The 24722-nt window shown below is 52.1% G+C and overlaps 2 protein-coding genes across 4 annotated transcripts in view; one reads left to right on the forward strand and one right to left on the reverse strand.

Annotated features, from left to right (window-relative positions):
• The window catches only part of STK24 (serine/threonine kinase 24), a 124474-nt gene extending 121576 nt beyond the window's left edge, over positions 1 to 2898 (forward strand). The window contains exon 11 of one of the 2 annotated variants that reach the window (XM_023218038.2): positions 1847 to 2898. In XM_023218038.2, the coding sequence (XP_023073806.1) occupies positions 1847 to 1883 (37 nt within the window). In that variant the 3' untranslated portion in view covers positions 1884 to 2898. The remainder of the gene's footprint in view (positions 1 to 1846) is intronic. The other variant, XM_023218039.2, reaches the window with a different exon arrangement.
• Positions 2899 to 5202: 2304 nt separating this feature from the next.
• FARP1 (FERM, ARH/RhoGEF and pleckstrin domain protein 1) overlaps positions 5203 to 24722 on the reverse strand; it is a 237348-nt gene continuing 217828 nt past the window's right edge. The window contains exons 17-26 of one of the 2 annotated variants that reach the window (XM_031934974.1): positions 23979 to 24216; positions 19442 to 19572; positions 16305 to 16373; positions 16022 to 16111; positions 15179 to 15261; positions 14987 to 15099; positions 14363 to 14529; positions 8914 to 9021; positions 8324 to 8475; positions 5203 to 6711 (exon numbers count right to left, since the gene is read on the reverse strand). In XM_031934974.1, coding sequence (XP_031790834.1) covers positions 6630 to 6711; positions 8324 to 8475; positions 8914 to 9021; positions 14363 to 14529; positions 14987 to 15099; positions 15179 to 15261; positions 16022 to 16111; positions 16305 to 16373; positions 19442 to 19572; positions 23979 to 24216 — 1233 coding nt within the window. In that variant the 3' untranslated portion in view covers positions 5203 to 6629. The remainder of the gene's footprint in view (positions 6712 to 8323; positions 8476 to 8913; positions 9022 to 14362; positions 14530 to 14986; positions 15100 to 15178; positions 15262 to 16021; positions 16112 to 16304; positions 16374 to 19441; positions 19573 to 23978; positions 24217 to 24722) is intronic. The other variant, XM_023218037.3, reaches the window with a different exon arrangement.

Consider the following 24722-nt stretch of genomic DNA (forward strand, 5'->3'; position numbering starts at 1 on the left):
CGTGGCTGGGGATGACCCTCTTTACCCTCGTGCGGGTCTGTGGCTACCTGATGTCTGTGTTGTGTTTAAAACTTTACTTTGCAGTGACGCACAGAGGAGGCAGAGTCGGCGCTCTCTTGCCTTTGTCTGTGATGAGTGCCCCTCTTTCCTCCTCTGTCCTCAGACGACCTGCCTCTTGGGGTGCTTATCGTCTCCCTGCAGGCTTGGCTGTGGCGCCCACTTCTCCCTTCCCTGCTCCTGAAGCTCCCACTGAGCGTTCACCTCTGCTGGCTGCCAAAACCACGGGGCCATGGCTTAGACTTCCTGCCAGTTTTGCTCCGAACACGTGATTTCAGTGGATGACTGTAGGAAAAATGAGAGCTGCCTCTCGTCTGAAGCACTTTCAGAGCTTACTATGTCGTCATATATGGATCCATTTTTTAGAATTTCTGTGGTACTTATTTCTGTCTCAGCTGGAATTAATGTTTGGATTCTTTTGTGTGACATCACCTCATCCTGTGATTAGTCATTTGTACTTCTTTATAATTGAGTCTTAGGCTCCGTGGCTAACACGTGCTTTTGGGAGGACCTTATGTAACCATTTGTTCTCTGGGAGGGTGCCAAGTATTTCAAATGCCTTAAAAGAGGAGCCCTAGATGGCAACGTTTGAGATTAGCCTCATCAAATACGTCCTCAGCCATCTCTCCCGGACCTGTGACTTAGAGTCTGCTGTAAAATGGTTGAGGGAATCGTGGTCACGAGGGGACCCCGTCCTCACCCTTTTTTGTATTCTAGAGACAATCTTGTAGAATTATTGGAAGACACAGAAATTACCCATGATCCCACCACCGTAGCCCAAATCTCATCATCATCTTTGGGTGCATTGCCTTCTGTTGTCACCCCAGGTTATAAACTTACTGAATTCTCTACCTTATAGTGCAGATAAGATTTTTTAGAATTTCTATAGTACTTACTTAGGATACAGAAGTTGTGCATGTAAACTATACTTATATAGCGCACATATACAGGTTGAATAGCCCAAATCCCCAATCTGAAACTTTTTGAGCACCAGCGTGAGGCTCAAAGGAACTGCTCTCTGGGCCATGTCAGATGTCGGATTTGGGGATGCAAACTGGTAAGTATAATGCAGATATTCCCAGATGCAAAGCGAGAAGCATTTCAGATAAGGGATGCCCAACCTGTAATTTTGTATGTACTTTTAAACTTGTACATATTTTTAATATTGCTTTTATATATATACGTAGATACAGATAATTACCAATTTTAGTCTGTGTTATTTCAGTTTGTATAATTTACTTACCTGATTCTGTACTGGTGGGCATCAGAGTTGTTTCCAAATTAGTGTAATTACGAAAATCCTAAGAGACATTTTTGTGCAGACGGGTTGTTCCTGCTTTGGACTGTGTTTTGGAAGCAGTTCTAGGAAATAGATTCTTGGACTACATCACTATTTTTATAGCCAAAATGGGTTTCCTGCCCTCACATCGGGAATGTATATGCATCCTTGGAATCTTACTGTGTCATCATGTATGGATCAACTTTCACTTTTTAACAATTGATCATAAGTAAAAAGATACAATTTCCTGTTTTATTCACATCTCTCCAGAGAGGCTGAACCCATTCTAGGTTTTTGTGACATGCTCTGGAGTTTTTGTGTGAGAATCATGATCTTCTCAATCTTTATATGCATTTGTTTAAAATTAGACTTACCCATTGATATTTGCTCCAGTTATTTTTGTATGACTTGGAATTTCCTATGAAAACTAAGATTTTGGTTACTAGGAGAATTTCTGCACAGGGATGAGAAATGACATGTATTCACTTCTCTCTCTCTCTTTTTCCCTAGATATTCTCTAAGTGGTGGAGGAACTTCATCCCACTGAAATTCCTTTGGCATTTGGGGTTTTGTTTTTCCTTTTTTCCTTTTTCATCCTCCTTCTTTTAAAAAGTCAACGAGAGCCTTCGCTGACTCCACTGAAGAGGTGCGCCACCGGGGGCCACCCCAACGCCGGGCGCCCGTCCAGGGACACGCACAGCCCTCGCTGTGCCACAGCCAGATGAAGTCTCTCGGTGGGGAGGGTCAGCTCCTTCCAGCGATCATTTTATTTTATTTTATTACTTTGGTTTTTAATTTTAACCATAGTGCACATATTCAAGGAAAGTGTCTTTCAACACAAAAACCCTGAAATGTATATTTGGGATTATGATAAGGAAACTAAAAGACATGAAACCTCAGGAATCCTGCTTTAAGTTGATAGCTCCCTCTGGGAGCTGGAGAATCGCTCTGGTGGATGGGTGTACAGATTTGTATATAGTGTCATTTTTACGGAAACCCTTTCGGCGTGCATAAGGAATCACTGTGTACAAACTGGCCAAGTGCTTCTGTAGATAACGTCAGTGGAGTAAATATTCGACAGGCCATAACTTGAGTCTATTGCCTTGCCTTTATTACATGTACATTTTGAATTCTGTGACCAGTGATTTGGGTTTTATTTTGTATTTGCAGGGTTTGTCATTAATAATAATTAATGCCCCTCTCTTACAGAACACTCACTCCTATTTGTACCTCAACAAATGCAAATTTTCCTCTTGTTTGTCCTACGCCCCTTTTGGTACACTTAAGAGGTTGATTTCCTTTTTCATCGATGGTACTATTTCTTAGTGTTTTAAATTGGAACATATCTTGCCTCATGAAGCTTTAAATTATTATTTTCAGTTTCTCCCCATGAAGCGCTCTCGTCTGACATTTGTTTGGAATCGTGCCACTGCTGGTCTGCGCCAGATGTACCGTCCTTTCCAATATGATTTTCTGTTGCACCTTGTAGTGGATTCTGCATATCATCTTTCCCACCTAAAAGTGTCTGAATGCTTACACGAATAAATTTTATAACACGCTTATTTTGCATACTCCTTGAAATGTGACTCTTCAGAGGAAGGGCACCTGCAATGTACGTGTGGCCGTGCGTGTGTACTCGTGGCTGTGTGTGTGTGATGAGACACCTTGAAAGACTCCAGGGAGAAGTCCCCAGGTGAGCGCCCTGGACAGCTTGCACACTTGCTCACTGAGGTGATGCGGTTGGAGGTTGCTGATCTGTGCGATTGCTCTGGCGGTTGCTGGGGACCTTAAGGGTTATTTTGGGGTTATTTTGCTTCTCTGCGAGGGGCCTGTGCTTGCTAGCCAGGCAGCCAGTGTGTCTGTTTTTCTTGGTTTGCTGTGGGGCCTTGCTTGGCGAGGGGGAAAATCTCTGGGTTTCTGGAATGGGAGAGTTCTTGCAGCAGTTGTTGACTGGTACATGAAGCATTCTTTTATGTTTGTTGAAGCTGATGATTGCCATCTCCCGTGGGTGTGCCAGTTCTTGTGGAGTGAGGGTTTTTGGAAGGAAGTTAGTGGGTGAGCTTGGGGATGTAGCTCAGCTATCTGCTGGTCTAGTGGCCTGTAACTACAGGGAGGGGACAGAGCCCTGAGCTCCAGATGCTTGAGTGGGTTATTGTGTCAGTTTGCTAGTGCAGTCTGGTTTTTAAGCTCTAAAATTGAGGTATTTTATTAGAAGTGGATTTGGGTTGAACTCGTAATTTCTATAAGGGATATATTTTGGTTAGGGGAAATAGAACTGAGTTGCTAATTCTTACTGTACTCATTACTCTGCACAAGATTGTTACCTGGAATAATAAAATTGGGGAAGATTTCATTTTGTATTTCCAGGGAATATTCTGTGTGGGGAACTGTTTCCTTACGTGAGGCAGGCGGCATAAGCCAAAGGTGAGCTTTTGTCTTTGTGAGAGAATCACACAGATGAGTCTGTTCTCCAGGGTGTGCCGTTACCTGATTTTTCAGTGAGCCAGGGCAGACAGCAGCTTCTCTGATTCACAGAGTTCTTCACATTTACAAATGGACAGTGACATCACAGGTTTTAACACTGAAGCCAGTCTCATGCTAGTTGCAGTGGATGTGCTGCTCGAGGGACTGGGTTCTAATGAAGAATATTGGTATGAACAGGGAGTCTCTGCAGTCGCCAGACTAATCCTACTCAGCTCCTTCCCCCATGGAGCAACAAGTGAATCTTTGGCAGCACTGAGTTGATTGGCAGCATTTCCTGTCGGGGGAGATGGGGTTTGATGAGTTAGAAAGCTCGCCTCTGTACACTGTCTCCTGGGCGGTTACTTTCTGTTGATACACAACATCAGCTCCAAAGTTTTTAAGGGCATCTTAGCCAAGGAAGCTGGCCTTTATGTAGCCACTTCCAGGCCTGCATTAACAGAGAGCCCAGGTACCGGGGCTACAACTGGAACCTGCCTCAGCATCAACTGCCGCTGGTCTGTAGCCAGACCCATGGGCCCAGCCTTTGAGATGGGTTTACTGTCACCAATAGCCTCTCAGTGCCAGCCCTGAGCTGCTCCTGGCTCAGCTACCCGGAGCCTGCAGCCTGGGGAGGTGCTTAGCCTCTGCCTCTGGGAGACGAGGGCTGTGGGCTGGGTGGCTGCTGCCAGCGTGGTGGACACCAGTGTCGTTTGGGATGCCCTGGCCACCTTCTGCTGGGTTCTGATTTTCTTGGAAGTCTATCTGCCTTCCTTATCCAAAAATTTTATTCTTGAGTTGCTCCTGTGAAGTGGCTGGTTTGGTTCTGTATGTAGCATTTTGTACCTTTCCTTTGGCAAAACACAGTCAATTTATAAGCATTTTTTTATATTTCCTTCCTTTAAAAACAGCTTCTGTGTTTCTGCTCTAAAATATGTCAGCAAAGGCAGAGTGACCTAACAGGGCGTGTTCTATGTCAGCAAAGGCAGAGTGACCTAACAGGGCATGTTCTGAAGCACAGGGACTGTATCATGCAGGGGCCAGTAAAGCTCCAGAAAACGAGTATCTGCGTCATGGTGTGTCTCGTACGTAGCGTGTCTCCAACTCCGTCTGTCCCTGGCAGCTTGGGAGTGGACTGTTACCCACGCTAGTGTTTTCCTGAGGGCACCCAGGAAGCAGAGGTGCTGGTCCCAGGTCAGAACCACCGGTGTCCAGCAAAGTAGTCTGGAATCATTCAGAAATGGCTGAGGACACTGCCTCGTCCTCAAGTCTCCAGGAATGAGTGACCAGTGACTTCTGGAGGGAGCCCGATAATATGGGGACTTTAGAAACCCTTGCTGGAGTGTCCCCTTCCCCCCTCCCCACCACACACACACACCACACAGAAAATGAGACTACAAAGTTGGTTGTTTTGCCTTAAAACGTCAATATGCTGGATTGTGGCGTGAGGTATTTTTATTCCCTTTGTTAGTACTGGAAACCGTCTGGTACATCTTGTAAGGCAAATGATTAACACACGTCAGGCTCTTTGTCTGTTTGCAAGTTGCCGTTTCCAGGTACACCAGTCCGAGCTCCACAGAGGGCGTGTTCCTGGTTCTCAGGTGGGCAGGTGCCATGGTGCGGGGCACTGGAAAGAACGGGGTTGAATCGGCCGTCGCCTCAGCTTGAGACTCTTGTTAGAAAGGGCTTAGGAAAACCAAGGGAATGGCAGCCACCCCATCACCGTCGAGAAGAGACAGATGTTTCCCGAGTAGGGGCCCGAGCCGCTGGAAAGCATATTCCCTGTGCAGTCGGACTGACAGACACTACCCCATGCCTGGGGGAAGGAGTATAAAAAGGGAAATGTTTTTGAAGACAGGCACAATATATACTACTAGAGAATGTGCAGTTTCAAACCACAGTTGCAGGAGGATATAGGAATAATGACAGGTGCCGGGGACTACGTACCATGATTTCATAGTGCTCTGCAGCCAGCACGCTCACTAAACGCTCATCACGGAACATACCACAAATGGCCCTGATCAATGACATACAGGTTTTCATGCTTGTGACACAGACAGCAAAACACCACGGCTTATTATCTTCCCATTGTGTACACCACTCACAGGACGGTGACAGTCCAGGTATTGCACTGGATCTTGGCTTCTCTTAACAGAAAACAACCCTGCTACGGTTTGGAAAGAGTCACCACTTAAAACGATTTGGTCAACTTGCACCAAGAAGTCGGTCGGGAACGGGTGTTTTCAGGTGAGCGTGAAACCCCGCAGTGGAACGCGGTGTGCTGCAAATTGCTTATTAATCGGAGAAGTGAGTCCTACTAACTTCCTATTATTACAAAAGTAGAAAGACTGAAAAAAACGAAATCTGAAAATGATCTCATTTGCTTAAGGCTGCACCGAGTGTATTGCAAACACCAGGAAATCCACTTTGTAAAATGCAGCAGCCAATAGGTGAAAATAACAAAAGTTTCTTTTTTTAGGAAGAAAAAAAAAACTTGCCCTGTCTTGTGTTGAACGGATGCGTGTGTGTGTTTTTTCAGGGGCAGGGTGGAGGGACGACGTCATTTGGCACTCTCGTAATGACCATGTTTTAATACTGGCACTAGCTAAAGAACAGCGCCCCCAGCGGGTGCCAGGACTGGAGGTGGGAGCGCTGTTCGTTCAGATGCTGAGGGGACGGGGTTAAAAAACGCGGCTGTGGAGACAGGAGAGCTGCTGGGAAGCCATGTTTTTGATTTTCAGACAGGTGTTAATTTTACCAGGCTTCATTAATACAGAAGAAAGGAAACGTCTTCCAGGAAAGCAGCCACTGCGGAAACGAGTGTGTCCGGCCATCAGTACACGAGAGACTCTTTGTGACTCAATACGTGGGCCCGCGAGGCAGAGCTGGTGGCACTGCGGATCACTTCCATCCACCTGCAACGCGGGAACGTCCGTTAGTCAACTTTTTTTTTTGTTTGGGCGGACTCATGACGCTTCGGTGGGCATCGCTTACAGAAACACAGGGTGAAGTCAGCCCGCCTTGTTGGTAATCTGCCACTTCAGCAGGAGAGCAAGCGAACGCCCAGCACCCAGGCGTTCTGTACAGTGGAGACCCACTGGCCTGGGCACTCATTTAATATGGAGCTGTAAATACCTTGCTGAGGTGACACTGCCCACTCCATTGGAGCAGTTAGGAGTGAGGTGGCCTCGGCTGCTGGGGAGAACGCTACCTCCTGTTTTCATGGACACCAGAGAATGGCGGGGCATGTCCCACCCTGCTTAGTGGAAGCTCCCCCTTTGAGACAGGGTCTGGCTGTCACTCATACTGGAGTTGGGACTACCAGCCTGCACCACCACGCCTGAATCTCCATTTTATGTATTTGTGTATTTGCTCTGTACCAGTGATTCTCAAATGGGTGTGATGCTGTCCCATTTGGTAAGGTCTGGAGACATTTTTAGATGTCCCAACTGAGGGGTTGCTGAGGGCATGTAGTGGGTGGAGGCTAGGGATACCGCTGAACATCCTACACGATGCAGGACGGACTCCCCAAATTACCTGGCCCGGTCCCAGGCCTTTCAGGATCTGGACTGCAAGGCTGGGCCCTTTGCCACAATAATAACAACATCCCAACTCGGTTAAACCCAGCTCTCGAGCTCGGTCCCTCAAGCTAAGTTTTTCAGTCCAGGATCAGATTTGAGAATAGTTCTCCTCTAGGTTCCTCTTTCTGGTGATACTGCTTAGGAAGTGCTTACCTTTGGATATCACAGGAGTTTTAAACTCTGGTTTTAAAGCATTGTGCTATTTCCATAGAATTTACTGGGAAGTGTGCATAATTGGCCCCGCTGCTTTAAAAATCCCTGGGAGTTCAGCATCAGTGAGGGATCAGACTGCTGTTCTGTCCCACAACGTGGCCGGCAGCCCTGAATACGGGACTGCCCTGTCTGGTCTGCAGCCTGAGGACCTCCCTCCCTCCAGCAGGTGGCTCAGAACAGCCTTAGGTCTGACTCTTATTTCGCTTTCATTTGTTTCTTGGTTAAATGAGGTCTGTGGTCCCTGGGTCCCATTACACCATGTAGGCAGTCTCACTAATAACCCTGAAGCGTTTTTCCTTGGTCCTTCGACCTGAAACAGCATTTCTGCCATAACCCTGGCAGGAGCAGCGTGACTAGTCCTGCTGCAGCCACAGACTGCGAAGTCCGCGGTGCAGTTTGGATTTTGTCAGGAAAGGCTTCCACTGGGCCTGGGTGGGTAGAGCTGGGCCTCTGAGGCCGGTGTAGCGGCACCCACTGGGGCTCAGCTTCATAGTCCCGTACACACACATCAGAGATCTCCAAGCAAGATGTCTAGGGCCTCAGCCAACGCTGTGCAGGGTAAGGGCCCAGGGAAGTCAGGACCCCACTTTCTGCCATGACAACAGAATCGCCTGCTGGTGTCACGCAGTGGGACCCCAGGTCTAAACACTTCAGTTGGCAGGGAAGGGTGGGGCCATCTCACTCGCTGACGGACTTGGGAGCAGAGCCCTGTGCCTGGGAAGGGGGCAGCTACCTTTCGAACGTGTACTCGCTTTCCGCCCTGAAGTAGTAGACGTGGGACTTGAAGTGCAGCTTGAACACGTAGTCTTTGTGGATGTTCTCGGCCTCGGAGGGGATGGTGAGCGAGTAGCCGAGCAGAGGCAGGCTGGCGAGGGGATGATTGTCCTGGAAAGGGGAAACAAAATGGCTGTTCGGGGGCAGCTTCTGCTGCTGGGCCTGGCTGCTGCCCCACATCGGGCAGGGACTCCGGGAGCCCAGACAGCGCCACCCTCAGGCATGGGCCTGGAAGGGATCATGGGAGCCAGTGTTGGCCTGTACATGATAGCCCAGGTGACAAGTCCCCAGCAGGACTGAGCTGTGGATAAAGCCAACCCCTGTCCCTTGTCCCACCAGAAGATAGGTGGCCCTTCCTAGGGCAGAAGTGGTCCTTCAGTGGATATCAGCCTTTCCTAGTGCTGAGGGCCTCAGGTGGACGCCGCCCCCCCCCGCCAGCATCCCTGTCATCCCCGTGACACCTGGCTGGAGCTCAAGAGGCCTGAGTCCTTCCAGAGGAGGGCAGCCCCCTCACCTCATGCTGGCACCCACCCTGTGTGTGCCACTTACCTGGTGTGACTTGTAGAAGAACAGGCAGAAGTTTGTGAACACCACCCACAGCTTCTGCCACCCGTTGCTGTTTTTGAATTTCCTCAGCAGGTTCCCAGACAACTGATTCTGAAAGGCAAGGCGGCCTGTGAGAAGCACGGCGGGCACCTGCCCCAGTTGGGTGCAGAGAGCAGCTGCCCCTGCACCAGTGCCCTGGGCTGGGGCATGTCCACGACTGAAAGATGAGGCCTCGCTGCTCCCCAGTGTGTGGGGAGACTTGGCAGGTCCCGGGACCCTGATCTCATCACTTCCCCTTGTCACTGGCTGTGGGGCATCTTGGGGGCTCTATGTCCCCCCAAAAGACACGCTGAGGTCCTGACCACCAGTACCTTAGAATGCAGGCTTATTTGGAAATAAATAGGCTTGTTGCAGCGTAACTAGTGAAGATGAGATCACACTGGGGTAGGGTGGGCCCTAAATCCAACGGGAGTGGTGGCCTGAGGAGAAGAGACACCTGGCGGGGAGGGAGTGGGCCCTGTGACACCAGAAATGGGGGTGCAGGACCCCACGCGCTGCCAGCAGGTGGAAGCTGAAAGAGGGAACGATCCGTCTCAACAAGCTCGGAGCAGCAGCACTCACTTTGAGGTGCCGGACACCCTGCGCAGGAAGTGGGGCCTGGGGTGCTGGTGCGCGGCTCCCACGTGCCCTCTAGTGGCCCAGGAGGCAGCTGCAGCCCTGCCCACCTCCAGGCTCCCAGCTGGCCCAGCCCCTGGAGCACTGTTAGGATGCACTGCAGCCTAGCTGGGTGCAGGGACTGGCACCTGTGTCCATGCTACCCCCAAACAACCCTCAGCAGGCCTGACACACTGGTGGCTCATTTGGTCGCTTTGCAAAAGTGACATCACCAGCAGATACTCAAAGCAGTTGCACCACCTTGTAAAGGCACTTAATGCCACTGAATTGTTCATGTAAAAATAGTTGGCTAATATTGTGGTATAGCTATTTTACCACACACACACACACACACACAAACGGACTTCTGAGTCTGCCTCATTCCATGTCTCTAGGGGCCCCTGTCACCAAGCTTCTGTGCTGGGATCAGTCTGGTGTCCCTGCCCTCCAGCTGCTCAGGGTCCAGTGGGAGAGATGGACACCGACAGTGGCTCCATGAGGGGCTGCAGGATGTGGAGGCCCCCTCTGTTGGCGCAATGAGAGGGACCCTGCAGATGGGGGAAAAGGGGATTCCAGGCCAGGCAGGCAGCCCCAGTCCTCCATCCTCCTCCCCCAATGGCAGAAGGGAACAAGAAAATGCAAGGCTCCAGGTTCCCAGAAGGTCCTGGTGGCGCCCAGGCTGGGCTGATGCCCGTGTGGCAGCTTGGGCCACGCACTGCGCAGCAAGGAGAGTGGCACACACCCCTTTCCTATTTCCATACTGAATCACAATTTTCACAGCCAGCCCACACTGGGGTTCACACATGTCACCCATCACAGTCTGAGCCCATTTGTTTCCACAGCAGCTTCCTCAGTGCTCTCTAGCTTCTGCCTGGCCATTCTGGTAGCCTCTGGAAACCTCATCATCAATAGGTTTCCTTGCTCCCCAGCGGCCGAGCCTCCTGCTGCCCCGCATTGGGTCCATCCTGGCCTCCAGCATGTTACAGGCCCTGCACGCCGCGACTCTCCTGCCCCACACTCGGGAGGCCGAGGCCATGCTGGGGGCTCTCAGACCTGTCTCCATTCACTGCCTTCATGAGAGGGTCAACATCCTTGTCCAGAACCAGCCCAGCCCGCCCTGTCTCCTCGTGGCCCTTCACTGGGGCCTCTGCTCCTCTCCCTTCTTGGCCCTCATCCCCTCGGACCCTGCTGTGGGTTGAACGCGCCCCCCAACAAGACAAGCTCAAATTCAAACCGATGGTGGCCTCACACAGACACAGGGTCTCTGCAGATGCGATCGAGGTCAGGTCACTAGGATGAGCCCTAAGCCTAACGTGAGCCGTGTCCTTAGAAGAGGACATCTGAGCACAGATGCAGGGAGGACAGTTGGTGACATGGCAGACCGGAGCCCTGCGACATGGGCAGAGCCAGGGACCCCCGAGGAGAGAACTGCCGCAGCCACCAGACGCTGTCAGCGGCGGGGACGTTTTCCCTCAAGGCCCCCTGAAGGAACCCACCTGCCAGCAGCTTGCTTTTGGACTTCCGGTTTCCGGCACTGTTAGAGATGTGGCTGTGGCCTCACCCAGTCTGAGGTTGGTGCTGTGGGATGCCACGGGGAACGAGTATAACCCCCGTGCCCGCCACTCCCTGGCCTCAAGTGTCCCTTCCCTCCTCCCAGTCCTGTCTGCACTCCGTCTGCTGAAGAACCTCCCTGCTGTCCCCCGTCTCGCCACTCCAGCCTTACAAGACAACCTGCATTGCCCTGCTTCTGGCCCTTCACTGGCTCTAGTGCCCACGGGCTGGGCAGCCCTCTGGCCATCCAACATCTGACCGTCCCGTGGGAGCCCCCAGACCTGCTGGCTTGCCCACAACTTTTAGCAGAGGCCATTGAGTCCACAGTCCTCAGAGACGCCCCTTCCTCCCGTGTGCCTGCATGAGTCAGATGGGAGCGGAACTGGAAGAGAGGCTGGGCACAGGACTGTGGAGAGGAGGCTGTCAGTCAGGAGGAGATGCAGCTGCTTCGTCCGCTGTCATGCAGGGTGGAGGCCCTGGGGACGGCTCATCTGTGAATCAGTGAGCATTTGGCGTCTGGCACACGAGGGCCGCCTGCCACTGACACCAGATTGATGCCACACGCCTTGGGAGGGGGCTTTCTGGCAAGGATGGACATCTGCAAAGTGACAGAGCAGCCAGGTCCCTGACTGTACTAGGTGGTCACTGCCACCTTGAAACCCATTGGCTGCCGGCTCACTCTCCTGCCCTCTGCTAAGGTCAGCAAACTTTTCCTCAACAGGCGGACGGCAGATACCGCAGGCCAAAGGGCAAAACTGAAGACATTATTTAGCAGCCATTAAAAAAATGGTAAACCCATTCCTTATTCACAGGCAGTAAGCCATCAGGCTGGGGCTAGATCTGGCCGGGGGCCAGTCTGCCCCTGACCCAGTGCCTTGACCTGATCATGCACACGGAAGGCTGCGACCATGTAGATTTGTAACCCAAAACAACTGGGCTGCAGGTGGCTCCGCCCACCTGGATCCCACTTGGGTATTTCCTGCCTTGTTGAACGGCCTGGGTTCCTCCAGGTATTTAAAAAGCTTTGAGGCCTATGACAAATAGGCCTTCAGAGTCGTACACATTGCTGAGGTCAGAATGAAGGTCAGGACAGTTCCTCCCCAGTGGTGGCGCCACACGTTGACTGGTTTCGTTTCAGACACACACCCACAGGTGAGATCTGATGGGCCTCTTTTCCCATGAGACTATCACGGGTTCTTCCCTGCTCCTCTGCCTGGGGGTCTCCTTTTCCTGCTGTCATAATCCTCATGCCCTGGGAGAAGCTCAGACCCGCGAGCTTTGCGCAGGCCTGGTGGATGTGTGAAGCTGGGGAAGAACGTTTAGCGCTCTTCACACTCGGGCTGTCAGGAGGCAGAAGGGAGGCCCGGGGAGGGAATATTCACACCTGCACACTCAGGGGAACCCTATGGGACAGAGCCTTGTGTGTGGGGCCAGCTGGGCTGTGCCCGCGGGGGAGCCAGGGCCTGCACCTCGGATGTGTCCCCTTGAGGATGTCTTCAGAATCAGGCCTGGGCTTAGAAACACTGGCTTGTAGCAGGAAACTCAATAAAGGCAGGTCCGAGCAATGGGGAAGGTCGTTTCCAGGGAATAAATTCCAAGACTCCCTCGAGACCCTCCACGAAGCACTGCTGGCTCATTCCTGCTGCTGTTGGTTCCAAGAGCCAGCAAACTCCTGTCCCGGCCATAGTCTCTTACGTGACACTGTTTGGACCAGGCCTGTGTGGGAACTGGACCTTTCTGCGTTTTGGAAAGTGAGTCCCGCCTCTACCGCAGCAGCCCCGCCGAGGGCGCGGGGCAGAGGCTCCGCAGTGAAACGTGGGCATTCACATAGAGCACAATCACCATGACTGATGGCCTCGCCTCAGCTCAGGGCAGGGTCCACTGCCAGTGAGAGATGAAGAAAGCTTTCTTGTTTTAGACCTTCATGGGTCTGAAGTGTTCTGAAACACAGCTATGGGCCTGGACTGAAGAATGTTTAGGGAATGGGTGTTTGGAAAGGATTCATGATCTGGTAGAGATGCCATCTTCAAAGCCAGCTTTCAGGTGGTAGGATCAGAAAATACTACCCTGAAGTGAAAGGCTCAGAAGCCAGGCCTCCCTGAGCACCTCCTGCCTCGCCCCTTTCCTCCTCCAGGCGAGCCACAGAAACTAGAATTCCTCTTCCTTAAGGCGGGTCATTGAAACCAGAACCTCCCCCAGCCAAAGCCAACCACAAAACCCGAAACGGTGACCCTAACTGTTCCCCACCGTTCTGTGTCAGAGCTGGCTACAAACTCACTGCCCGGCCCACCCTGTGTGAGAAGAGGGTCTAAGACGCCCACTGCGGAAAGGGTCCCACCCCACACCCAGGAGCAAGGAACGCTGCTCAGAGAGGCCAAGTGAACCCGGAGGGGCCCCGCTGGGCTCCTTTCAACCCCCGGCATTAGCTCTCGGCCTGTCCCATCATCAGAGAGGCCAAGTGAACCCGGAGGGGCCCCGCTGGGCTCCTTTCACCCTCCGGCATTAGCTCTCGGCCTGTCCCATCAGCTCCACTCGGCCACCCGCTCTTCACCCAACCGAAGCGTAAAAACAACTGTTTTCACCAGACCTCTGGGTCTTCATTCTGAAAGCTCCCATGTCATGTAAAATGACGATGAAATAAACTGGTCATGCTTTTCCCTTGTTATAGCCTGTCTTTTGTCACAGGAGTGTCTGCCGTGACCCTCATGATGGGGAGGAGAGGGATCACCCCCTTTCTACCCCTCCACAGGGATGGCTCTCAGAGCCTGCGTCCCCTTCTCCCTGGGTTCTTTCATGAACCAGGACACTGGCTTTGGCTGGCACCTGCTTGCCATCATGCAGACTCTCCTGCCCATGCACCCGATTCCCGTGGGCGGTTCAGGATGTGACAGCCATGGAACTGTCCAGTAGCTGTGCCCTGGGCACCTGTGTTCTAGGCTAACTGCGTGAGAGGCAAGAAAACAGGTGAACAATGAGAGAAAATGATCTTATGGACGGCAACAGGGACTGATGAGCACCAAGAGACATGATTGCATTTGCGGGAGGCTGGCGCCCACTGCCCGCCACCTACAGGGTACCTCCGGCAGGCTCCAAAGGGGTCCAGCGTTGACCCTTCCCCGCTTAGCCACCGTGGGTGGGTGGGGCCACCCGTGGTTCCAGCCTCCCTCAAGGCCCTGGCCCAGAAGTCTGCCTGGGTTCTGCCTGGGCCAGCACAAGCCGGGAACCAGAGCTGCCCTGCCCTTCGTACCTCCACTGCGATGCTGAAGTCCACCATGGAGACGCTGGTGTTGCGGTGCCAGCACACATGCACCATTGTGTTGCCACGGTGCGGGGCCTGGCGCTCCAGCGACGTGCGCGAGGCACTCAGGTCATCCTCTGACTCCTGGTCAGCCGCGGTGGCTTCATCAGGGGACTCTACAGGATGGGGCAAAAAGCAGCACTTCTGATCTTTCCTCCCAGCACCCCTTCCTGATACCCTCTGAGGTGCTGGAAGGGTGGGGGCTGACAGCAGTCACACCCCGTGGTACCTAACCAGAATCTAATGAGGCCCCCACTGAAGGGGGACGGACCCTGGAGCCCCGGCCCCTCCCGCATAGTATGTGGAGTACAGCCCTCGCTCTGGGTGTGGACAGCCTGGCGTTCTCTCTGTGTGACAAGGGTAAATGCTGCCCCAGAAAAGCAAACTTCCCAGCTCCCTCATGCTGTTTTCAGGTGTTTTACTTTTAGGAAAAAGAACTGTCTTGCTCTTTGCCTTTAAACACAAATGTAGACCACAGATGTGAGGCCTACCCGATGGGGTGGCTTTAGATGCAAAAATGCTGTCCCTCCATGAACCAGACCCCAGCATGGGCGGGCTGCCCTGCACACTCACTGTTGTCAGGGGGGCTGCTGGCCAGGAGCTCGGGGGCGGGGCTGCTGCTCTTCTCCGCCAGGTCAACGGCCATCTGGATGTCCTCAACCCACTTCTCCATCTCAGACCGAGAACTGGAGGCAGAGACGCGGCAGGTGTTCAGGCCACAGCACGTCAAAGGGGAAACAGGCAAGGGGCGGGCTCCCGAGTTACCTGGCGGCCACGATGATGGACTGCCGCTGGCCCCGGAGGGTCAGGCAGTGGGGCACCCCCCACTCGTCTTCGCTGTCCTCAATCTGTGGGCAAGAGAAGATAACATCACCGTGAGGGACGTGATGCGCTTCCAAACATCCATGAGCTGGCAGCCGGGCAACTCGGAAGAGAAGGGGTGCCACTGAGCCGGGCTCAGGAGACCCAGAGCCCCGCAGAGGGAGGAGGCACTCTGAGTTGGAAAACCCAAAATCGGGAAGGTGACAGGAGGATCGCAGCACGCTGAATGTTTTTGGCAGAGCCCACAAACTTCCCTCTCTCCAACCCTGGAGGACAGCGTGGGCACCAGCCAGGGCCACATCCCAGGCCCAGACGCCCTGTACACCTGCCTGCCAAGGGGGACAGGAGGCAGCCCCAAGCCAACTTAGGGGAGGATGAGGCAGCCGGCCCAGCGCCAGGGAGGGGGCCCTGTCATTCTTGTGTGTGGCGAGGACTGTCGGGGCCCCTGGGGCCAGGCGCAGGCGGTGGGAGGCGAGTTCATGTCAGACGGCCTCATCAGCTTGCCCCTTCACTCGATTCTATAAGGAAGGGACCCGCACATCCCGTGTGCAGGAGAAGGAGCCGTGTCCCCAGAGCCCCACTAGAGAAGCCCTAGAAGGCTCGATCTTTTAGGTGAAAGGGTTGCATGGTCTTCGATGGTCTTTGAGCCCAGGCCTCGTAACCAAGGTGACACTGGCCACCCTCTCCCTTCCTATCCAGTCTCTCCCTTCCCCTCCTCATCGCCGGGTCAGCAGTGCCCGCGGCCCCCGAGGACAGGCCCTGGCCTCAGGCCTGCGCCGTACTCACCGTCATGCCATAGAGCGGGAGCTGCCCGTGGACTTTAAACTGATTGGAGGCCGTCAGCCCCCGGCTCGTGTACAGCAGGACGTCGTTGAACTAGAAGAACCAGAAGTGTGTGGAGGTGAGACCCCCGTGTGGACAGCAGGCCTCCCCGCAGCCTTCACTGTCCTCAACGACTCGGGCCTGGGCACCTCTGGCTGCTCCTCCTCCACCCCAGGTCCCCCCCTCAGAGGCCTCGCTTGCCCAGGTGACACGATCCTTGTGAGGACGAACCTCTTTCTCCACTCACCAGGAAGAACATGCGCTGCTGAAGCCCCTTCCCCGAGAGCTTGCTGAGGCTGCCCAGGCGGATGAACTCCTGCAGGGGAGACAGACCGGAGGGCTGGCCGCGAGCACGCACACCCCAAGGGCTGATGGCCAGTGTGCAGACCCTGAGGGTTGACTTTGTAGCCCCTGAGGGCTGTGAGTGTGCAGACCCCGAGGACGGACTGCGAGCGTGCAAACCTGCTGGCTTCCTCCCACCTGGGTCCCCTGCATGGTGGACGTTACGGCACTCAGCTGCAATTCACTGCACACTTGCTTTGCCCCAGGTGCTGTGCTAAACCCTCTCCAGGGATCCCGTCTCCTTCCCAGGAAGGTACAGGGCGGGTATCACCAGCAGCTGCCCCAACAAAGGATACTGACGGTCGGGTTCAAGAGTGCCGGGGCCTCTCTGAGGACCGTATGCGTAACCCCAGGATCCCCAGGGCTCCCCACGGTGAGGGAGATTAGAAGGATCCCAAGCAGTTCTCAAAGAAGAAGGAGGCTATGAAAAGTGGCAGAAAGGGACCCTTGAGGACGGAGAGGCCACATGGGAGCACTGTGGCCGGAGGAAGTTGCTCCATGATTTAAAACCCTGCTTCTCAATGAGCAGGAACTGCATCGAGGATAAAGGAGTGAGAGGCAGATGTGTCCAAGGCACCTCTGCATCCTGAGTGACATCCTCCCCGAGGCTGTACACTCTTGAGGGCATGGATTGCAGGGGTGCAAGCACTTGAAAAACAAACAAATGATCATTTTTCAATTGTGGTGGAATCTGCGAAACACTGAGCCTGCGTGGCCTTCACGCGTTCACAAGGTAGCCCCACCATCACCACCATGGACTTCCAGAACGTGCTCCCTCGGGGGCCTCCCGTCCCACCTTCCCATTCTGCTCTGGGTGACTTGAAACAATGAGTGGATGTGAGGCAGCCTGAAGAGTGAAAGAATCGGGGGACCAACTGAGCTTAGGAAGGAACACCCCAATTCCATCTTCACCTTTACTAATACAATGGCCTCCTCTCTGGAGCACACGGGATGCGCCTGGCATGTCCTAAGTATGGAGTCCTAATAAGGGAAAAGGAGCCAGGCTGGTGGGACCGAGGGAAAGCACAAAGACAAAGCAGAGAAGCTATACAGGTCTGCCTTTCTTCATGGTCCAGGACACAGCCCTCCTGCACAGATAATTCACCATCTTCCTGCACCCAGTTATCACCAGACCCTTGGCTGATAGAAAAATGCAAGTGAGTTCGCCGCAGCCGTGGCGTTATCATACTGCACAAAGCCCTTGCTGGCACACAGCACAGACACCACCTGATGAAAGTCCCCAGCAAGCCTTTGTCTCCATGCAGTCACTTCCTCTCTTGTTGTTGCTTTCTGGCAATGTATTTCCCTACTTCTCTATTAAGCCTGCCTTTATCTATAACCGTCTTAGTAAATGATTCTTACCACCTGCACTGCCAGCCTCAGATAGTGACTGATCACCTGCGACACTGAGTGATTACAGGAGCTCCAGACGTGAGCCTGCACCTTCAATATCATTATTCCCATGTTTCAGATAAGGAGGCTGAGGGGCAAATGATTAAGAAACTTGCTCACGATCACCTGGTCAGCCAGTGTGTGACAGAGCAAAATGCTTTCCATTGTGCTGTGGAATGTAAGTAATGCCACTATACTATGTGTACGTTTCATCTCTTCAATTAAATGTAGCTGGGGAAAAGGAAGACAATTCATATGTATTATGTCATTTTCACATAGCATATCTCATTTGCTATGGTCTCCATGTTACATGGTCCCCTGCCGCCCCGGGTTCTGGTACAGCGAGACTTTGAATCTAGGGCCACCTCCTCCAATCCAAGGCTCTTTCCATTGCAGTGGAAAGTATTTCCTCAAAATAAGGAATTCTTTATCAATGGTCTCTTCACCATGTAGCATGATATGCTAAGTATTTTACACCTTTCGAAGCTGAGAGAAAATTACATCGATTCCACAGGGCTTTTCTGAGCGTTCTGTGTGGATGGGTAAATAAGGTCATTACGTGCCAAGGCCCGGCAGGATCTTCTCACCAGCAGAGCTGAGGCAATCCCAGCTCTAATTTCTGCCAGTGCTTAACCGCATCGCTCTTCTGACAATCTCTCACAATGTGGCTTCTGGTCAGTTTTGTAATTAGGCTTCCTGACAGAAATGCTCCAGTACACAGAGAGCTTCCCTCCCCTGCCCTGAGTTGCAGATATAAAGTTTCCAGGGCAGCTGCCTGTCGGAAAAGACTAAAAGTCCCTGAGATCCTGGATCCTGGCCTGCAGGGTCAGGCAGGCCCGCAGCAGATCAAAGCAGCTACAGTGAGCTGTCTCTTGACCTGGGTGACGTAGGGTTCGAAATGGGAGTGCCACAGGGTGAAGATCCCAGAGAGAGATTTGATGAGATGTAGCAACTGAATAATATGTTTGATTCCTGGGTGATGATGGCTTCCTAGGAAGGGAAGTGGAGAAGGCAGGCTTTGTTCCTGTCCTCCACATTGTCACTGGCCTGGAAGGAGTGTGTGTAGGAAGCCGTGTTCAGTGGCAAAGACCTGTGTCTCAGGCAGGGGCTGGGGAGGGGAAGGCGACAGTGTCAGTGAACTTGCATCTCTCCTGGAACTGCTTTCCAGCTAAGATTTGGTATTTTCATTTTGAACTGAAATTTAATTATATATAGAAGATTGAGTTTTAAAAAAACACTTCATACCTGCATGGGAATTCCTAGCATAATTTAATGCACTAACTTTCTGGCTTTATTACTATTTACCTAATTCTTTTTTTTTTTTTAATTTTCCATTTTCATTTATGCACATTTTAAAAAAATGAAATAAGCAATCTGAAATCTGTGGGATATGGTAGGAGAAAAGGTAAAGAAGCGAATCACCCTTTAAAGAGAAAAACAGAACATGAGGTCAGAGGATTGCTTTATCTCCTCTGAACGTGATGATGCTGAACTAACGACACTGTCATGTTTTTCCAGTTGTCTCCCAGGTGGATGCAAAGAGGACATTTTGCCTTGCAAGTGTCTCTGTTCAAAAGGTTCAAACGTAAGGCCCTCGGATGCCTCCTTTCTGCCCCCCCCGCAGTGCATTGTGAGGCCACTGCTGCTTACCCTTCCTGGGACCACGAGATTGTCAATGCCAATCAAATCTTTCTTGAGTTCGTGCAGCTTCTGGAAATTCTCCATCTTGATCATCGTACCGTGGAGCTGTGCCACCATCTCCGTGATCTCTGCCAAAGCAGCTGTGAAGGAAAAACACAGTCTGCAGCGGGAAAGGCAGGCAGGGGTCTTCCCCTAGCAGCTGTCAGCTCAGCGCTGCGGGGAAATCACTCCAGTCCTTGCATAGTATTCAAAGGTATCTTTTGAGCGAAAACAGTGTTATTTCTCTATAACAAAAATTGATAGTGCATTTTCTGAATTTATTTGCTTCACTTTAGCATCTTGAAACGGTAAGTGACCCGTGCATGGCTACGTGGCGTACAGCTGTCCTTCAATGAGACGGACTTGTTGGCTTAGAGGGGAAAGACACGGGGGAAGAAGACTGCCTTGAATTTTGTCCCTGGGGGAAGAAGACTGCCTTGAATTTTGTCCCTGGGTAGAGACTTTTCTTTTCCCTCCTGTTACTCGGTAAGAACAAGGCACAGTGAGCACAAAGAGGCCACAGAAAAATCTGGAGCAAAGTCAGCATCTCTTTGAGAGGAGGTGTAATTGATATTGTGAAGTGTCAGTATCACTCCAGGTAACTAACATTCCACCACACCCCAGTTCTGCCTTGTGTGGAAATTACACTGTTTGTCAAGATGGTTGTGAAGAATTGCTGTAGAATTTGAATTTTTTTATTATTATTTGTTTGAGACAGAGTTTTGCTCTTGTTGCCCAGGCTGGAGTGCAATGGCACAATCTCAGCTCACTGCAAACTCTGCTTCCTAGGTTCAAGTGACTGTCCTGCCTCAGCCTCCCAAGTAGCTGGGATTACAGGTGCGTGCCACCACGCCTGGCTAATTTTGTATTTTTAGTAAAGGTTTCACCATGTTGGTTAGGCTGGTCTCGAACTCCTGACCTCAGGCGATCGACACGCCTTGGCCTCCCAAAGTGCTGCAATTACAGGCATGAGCCACCGCATCAGGCCTTTATTTTTCAATAGAGGCACAGCTCCCCTATACTGGTGGGCATCCTGTATTTAAAAGGAGCTAGTGTCTGATTAATACAAGCTTGGGTGGCACGCAAGTCCCCAGCGGCTGACAAGCTTGGGTACCTTGGTCAAGGAAAGCGAGAAATACTTGTTGACTGAACTTCAGGCTTCAGAACACTAAATACCTCTTTGACCGCTTCCTCCAGCATTTCCGTGTTGGAAGGGAAGCATTTAGTTGTCTTGTTTTTTCCCCCAAGGATGCAAGTTAAATTCTCCCACGTTCATCAGAGAATGTGGTCTCAGCCATAGTGACAAATCCCAGGCCTCGCTCGATCTTCAGATCTTACCACCCAGTTTGGTCCAATAAACATTTACTTGGCACCCAGTGCTCAGTGGCAAGGCTGGGGGGCAGTGACAGGGTTCTTAGAGGAAAATGATGGAATGATGGCACCCTGGCCCCCAGTGCTCACGGGCAGCGGTGTGCTGGGAACAGCCCTTGGCACTCAGTATCCCTCCAGCTCTGGAAATCTAGGCTCCTACAGTGCTGCCACCTCATGCTTTAAGCTAGCTAGCACTTTCTTCCTCAATCCGCAAGGATAGCCTATCTCCATTGGGTACTGTTGAGAGAAACAGCAGAATGAAACTGGATGAGTCCACCAAGGACAGTGCCTGCAAAACCACACTGCTCTCACCCCCATGGACGCTAGATCTGAGGGGTCCTCAGAGCCAGGAGAGGCCCTGGGTCCTTTCCTCCAGGCTCAGCCAACACACAGGCAATGCCAGTGTGACAGGACAAGGCGGACAGGAGGTCAGCTTAACATCAGGTGCCAGGCACAAGCTGAGGCTTAAAGGACAAGAGAGAGCTGGCCAGGAAAGGCCAAGGAGGTGGTGGCTAGGACTCTAAGCAGAAGGAACGGAATGCGCCAAGGTGTGGAGGCAAGAGGCAGCATGGTTTTTGTTTTTAGAGACTGGGCCTAGGTTTGTCGCCTGGGCTGTGGTGCGATCATAGCTCACTGCAGTCTCCAACTCCTGGGCTCAAGCGATCCTCCCACCTCAGCCTCCTGAGTAGCTGGTACTATAGGTGCATGCTCATAATTTTAAAATGTTTTGTAGAGACAGGCTCTCACTATGTTGCCCAGGCTGCTCTTGAACTCCCAGCCTCCAATGATCCTCCCATCTTGGCCTCCCAAAGTGCTGGGATTACAGGTGTGAGCCACCACCCTTGGCCAGCATGGTTTGTTTTAAAGACAGATGGTCAACAACAAACCATGTCAGGAGGCACTTGTGTTCCCCTTCTGTGAACTGTCACTGTCTTAATTACTTTGTTGTCTACGTATTGGGTTGCCTTTTTTAACAACTAATTTGGAGGAGTCTGCCATATATTCTAGATATTAACAATGATTTCTCTAGAACAAGCCTGATATCACTGTTTTCCTCCTTAAAACGCGTCCTGTTCAGCTTCTGCTGTTAGGTTACGGGTTTGCAGGATCCAGGGGGTGCAGTGGGATGTGGCCCCTGCTTTCTGTCGCAGCCTCACTTTGCGGCTCTCCCTGTGCCCTGCACGCTTTTGACAATGTTCCGGTCTCTGTCCCCTCTGAACCCGAGCTGGTGGTGTTTCTAACTCTATTCTCCACACCCTCCCTTCACCCAGGAAAACTCCTATTTACATTTTAGCTCTGAACTTAGACACCATTTCCCTTCGAGATTCCCCCAACACCCGCCAATGCCCCGGCTCCAACTGCACCATCCACTTGTCTCTCATGGCCCTAGTGCAGGGTCGCCACTGCCCAGGTACCTGCCTGCAGACCCTCCAGCAGGTCCTGTGAGGTCAGGGGCCACACTGTTCCTTCTCCATCACACGCCCAGTACAGGTTTATCCCTCACCCCCTTCCCACCCTTTCCCCACAAGTCCCCAAAGTCCATTGTATCATTCCTACGGCTTTGCATTCTCATAGCTTAGCTCCCATTTATGAGTAAGAACATAGGATGTTTGGTTAATACACGTCCCTTATAAAAGTGTATTCACCAAATACAGCTGGGGTGTGAGAGCTGGCCAGGCCAGGTCACGAAGACTTTCAATTTTAGCCTGAGGCAGTCAGCTGTCACCCAGGTTTTAAGCAAAGATGTAAGATGGATTTTTAAAAAGATGACACATTTGGCCCAAGAATTGGAAGTGTTTCTGACATTTTAGGCAAGAGGTAACGGCCTTGCCCTCCTAGTGGGTGTGCAGATTCGGGCCACCTGTGCGACAGCCACCTACGCAGGGCCAACTCCGCATGCTTAAAGGCTAGGTCAGGAAGTGCAGACACTCACAGACCACACGTGACACCAGACAGAACAACTTCCGTTCAGAAGAGCACGCGTGGCCCTGTGGGAAAAGCAGGGTCTGGAATGGGACTCTGACCTCTGAGTGACCCCGCAAGTCCCTTCCCGAGTCTCAGCGTCCCTATTTGTAAAATGGGATAATGCAGTTGATCTAAAGGGGTCATTAAAGGAGTAGTGGTGTGAGCATTGGCACAGTATCAGGTACACGGTACCTGGCCTGGGGCTGAGCAAGTGTGAGCGGGTAGGACTGTCCATGAGATAGAAGGGCAGGACGGTTCTGACCATGGGTTCTAGGTTTAGGTTCCAAATCATTTCCCTCCCAGCTGGGTGACTCTGGGCAGCTTCCTTAACCTCTCTAGTCTCGGTAGTCCCCATATGTAAGGCGAACTCACCTGTGCCTGAGGCTTGGGAAGAGTTAATACAGGAGAGGTGCTTCTTATGGCGTCAGGCACATTACAAACGCCCGGCAGCAATGAGCAACAGGATTTGTTACAAGCTATGTTCTGTGGCCACGGTAGAGGGATGAGATTCAACCATGTGGGTAGAAGCAAGCTTCCTGGGTGAGGGCTAACTGTAAGCGGAGCTTCTCTAGGGATATTTGCACAAAACCACCCGGGGACGAAAGGAGAAAACGCACACAAAAGGGAAAGGAAGAAAGGGGTCATGATGATCATTAGCATCTTCTTTACCATCAAGGTGTGGCTGGGCGTGGTGGCTCACGCCTGTAATCCCAGCACTCTGGGAGGTCAAGGTGGGTGGATCATGAGGTCAGGAGTTCGAGACCAGCCTGACCAATATGGCGATACCCCATCTCTACTAAAAATACAAAAATTAGCCAGGCGTGGCAGCCCGTGCCTATAATCTCAGCTGCTCCAGAGGCTGAGGCAGGAGAATCGCTTGAACCCAGGAGGTGGAGGTTGCAGTGAGCCAAGACTGTGCCACTGCACTCCAGCCTGGGCAACAGAGCGAGACTCCATCTCAAAAAAAAAGAAAAGAAAAGAAAAGGAAATCAAGATGTAACCAAACACCAGATCAGGAATAAAAAGCAGCACCTGCCCTGATGAAAACCTGGGACCCGGCATCGGCTGGTGTCTCTCCCTGGGGAGTCCTCTCCCTGGCTGGGCTCAGTCTGGGAGCACCCGGTCTGAACCGTGCCATGGGCACCAGGTGGCACAGGCTCCCGGCACTCACCTCGGCAGTCCCTGAAGTCGGCGTGGCTCGGCGGGTGGTGTTTGCACAGCCGCTCCAGGACCTGCTTGTAGTGCATGAGCCGGTGCAGCGGCCGCAGGAGGAAGGTGTTGAGCGGTAGGTAACACACTTTCTGCAGCTCGAAGTCTCTGCAGAAGTTCTCCAGCCGCCGGGAGCTCTTGATCCCGTTCTCCAGGGCCTCCAAGGCCTCGCTGTGCTTCCACAGGTGAGCCGCCAGGTGCTTGGGGGGCAACAGAGGAGGAGGGGCCTGTTCAGCTGACCGGGATACACCTGTGTTCCGCCCAGTTTCACTCGGGAAAATGAAGCGCACCTGCGCTCTCTTTAGTTCATCGATTTGTTTAATTTCCTTAAATTTCACATTGTTCATAGTTCACTCTTTGGTATTTCACTTAAATTCTCAGGATGAAATAAAAAGGCCTATTAAGGTACTGAGCAGTTTAAAATACACATGGATCATAAAATATATGAGCTATAGATATAACATCAGAGGTATAAATGTTCCTTTAAAATGGAGCCTGGAAAAACTGGGGAGAAATATATGAACAGGAGCTCCTTAAGGAGGGCTGTGGTTTTTTTCTAAATGTCATCAGATAACAAACCGGGGTCCATCAATAAGCATTACATAGTTTTAAAACCACATTCCTGCTTCCCTCGCCCCATTTGCTCAGACAGTAACTAAGCAGCGATGTGAGCCCCTCCTCTGCTAGGTCAGGGAGATGGATGAGA

Source organism: Piliocolobus tephrosceles, chromosome X (assembly GCF_002776525.5).
Source record: "Piliocolobus tephrosceles isolate RC106 chromosome X, ASM277652v3, whole genome shotgun sequence".
NCBI classification, from domain to species: domain Eukaryota; kingdom Metazoa; phylum Chordata; class Mammalia; order Primates; family Cercopithecidae; genus Piliocolobus; species Piliocolobus tephrosceles.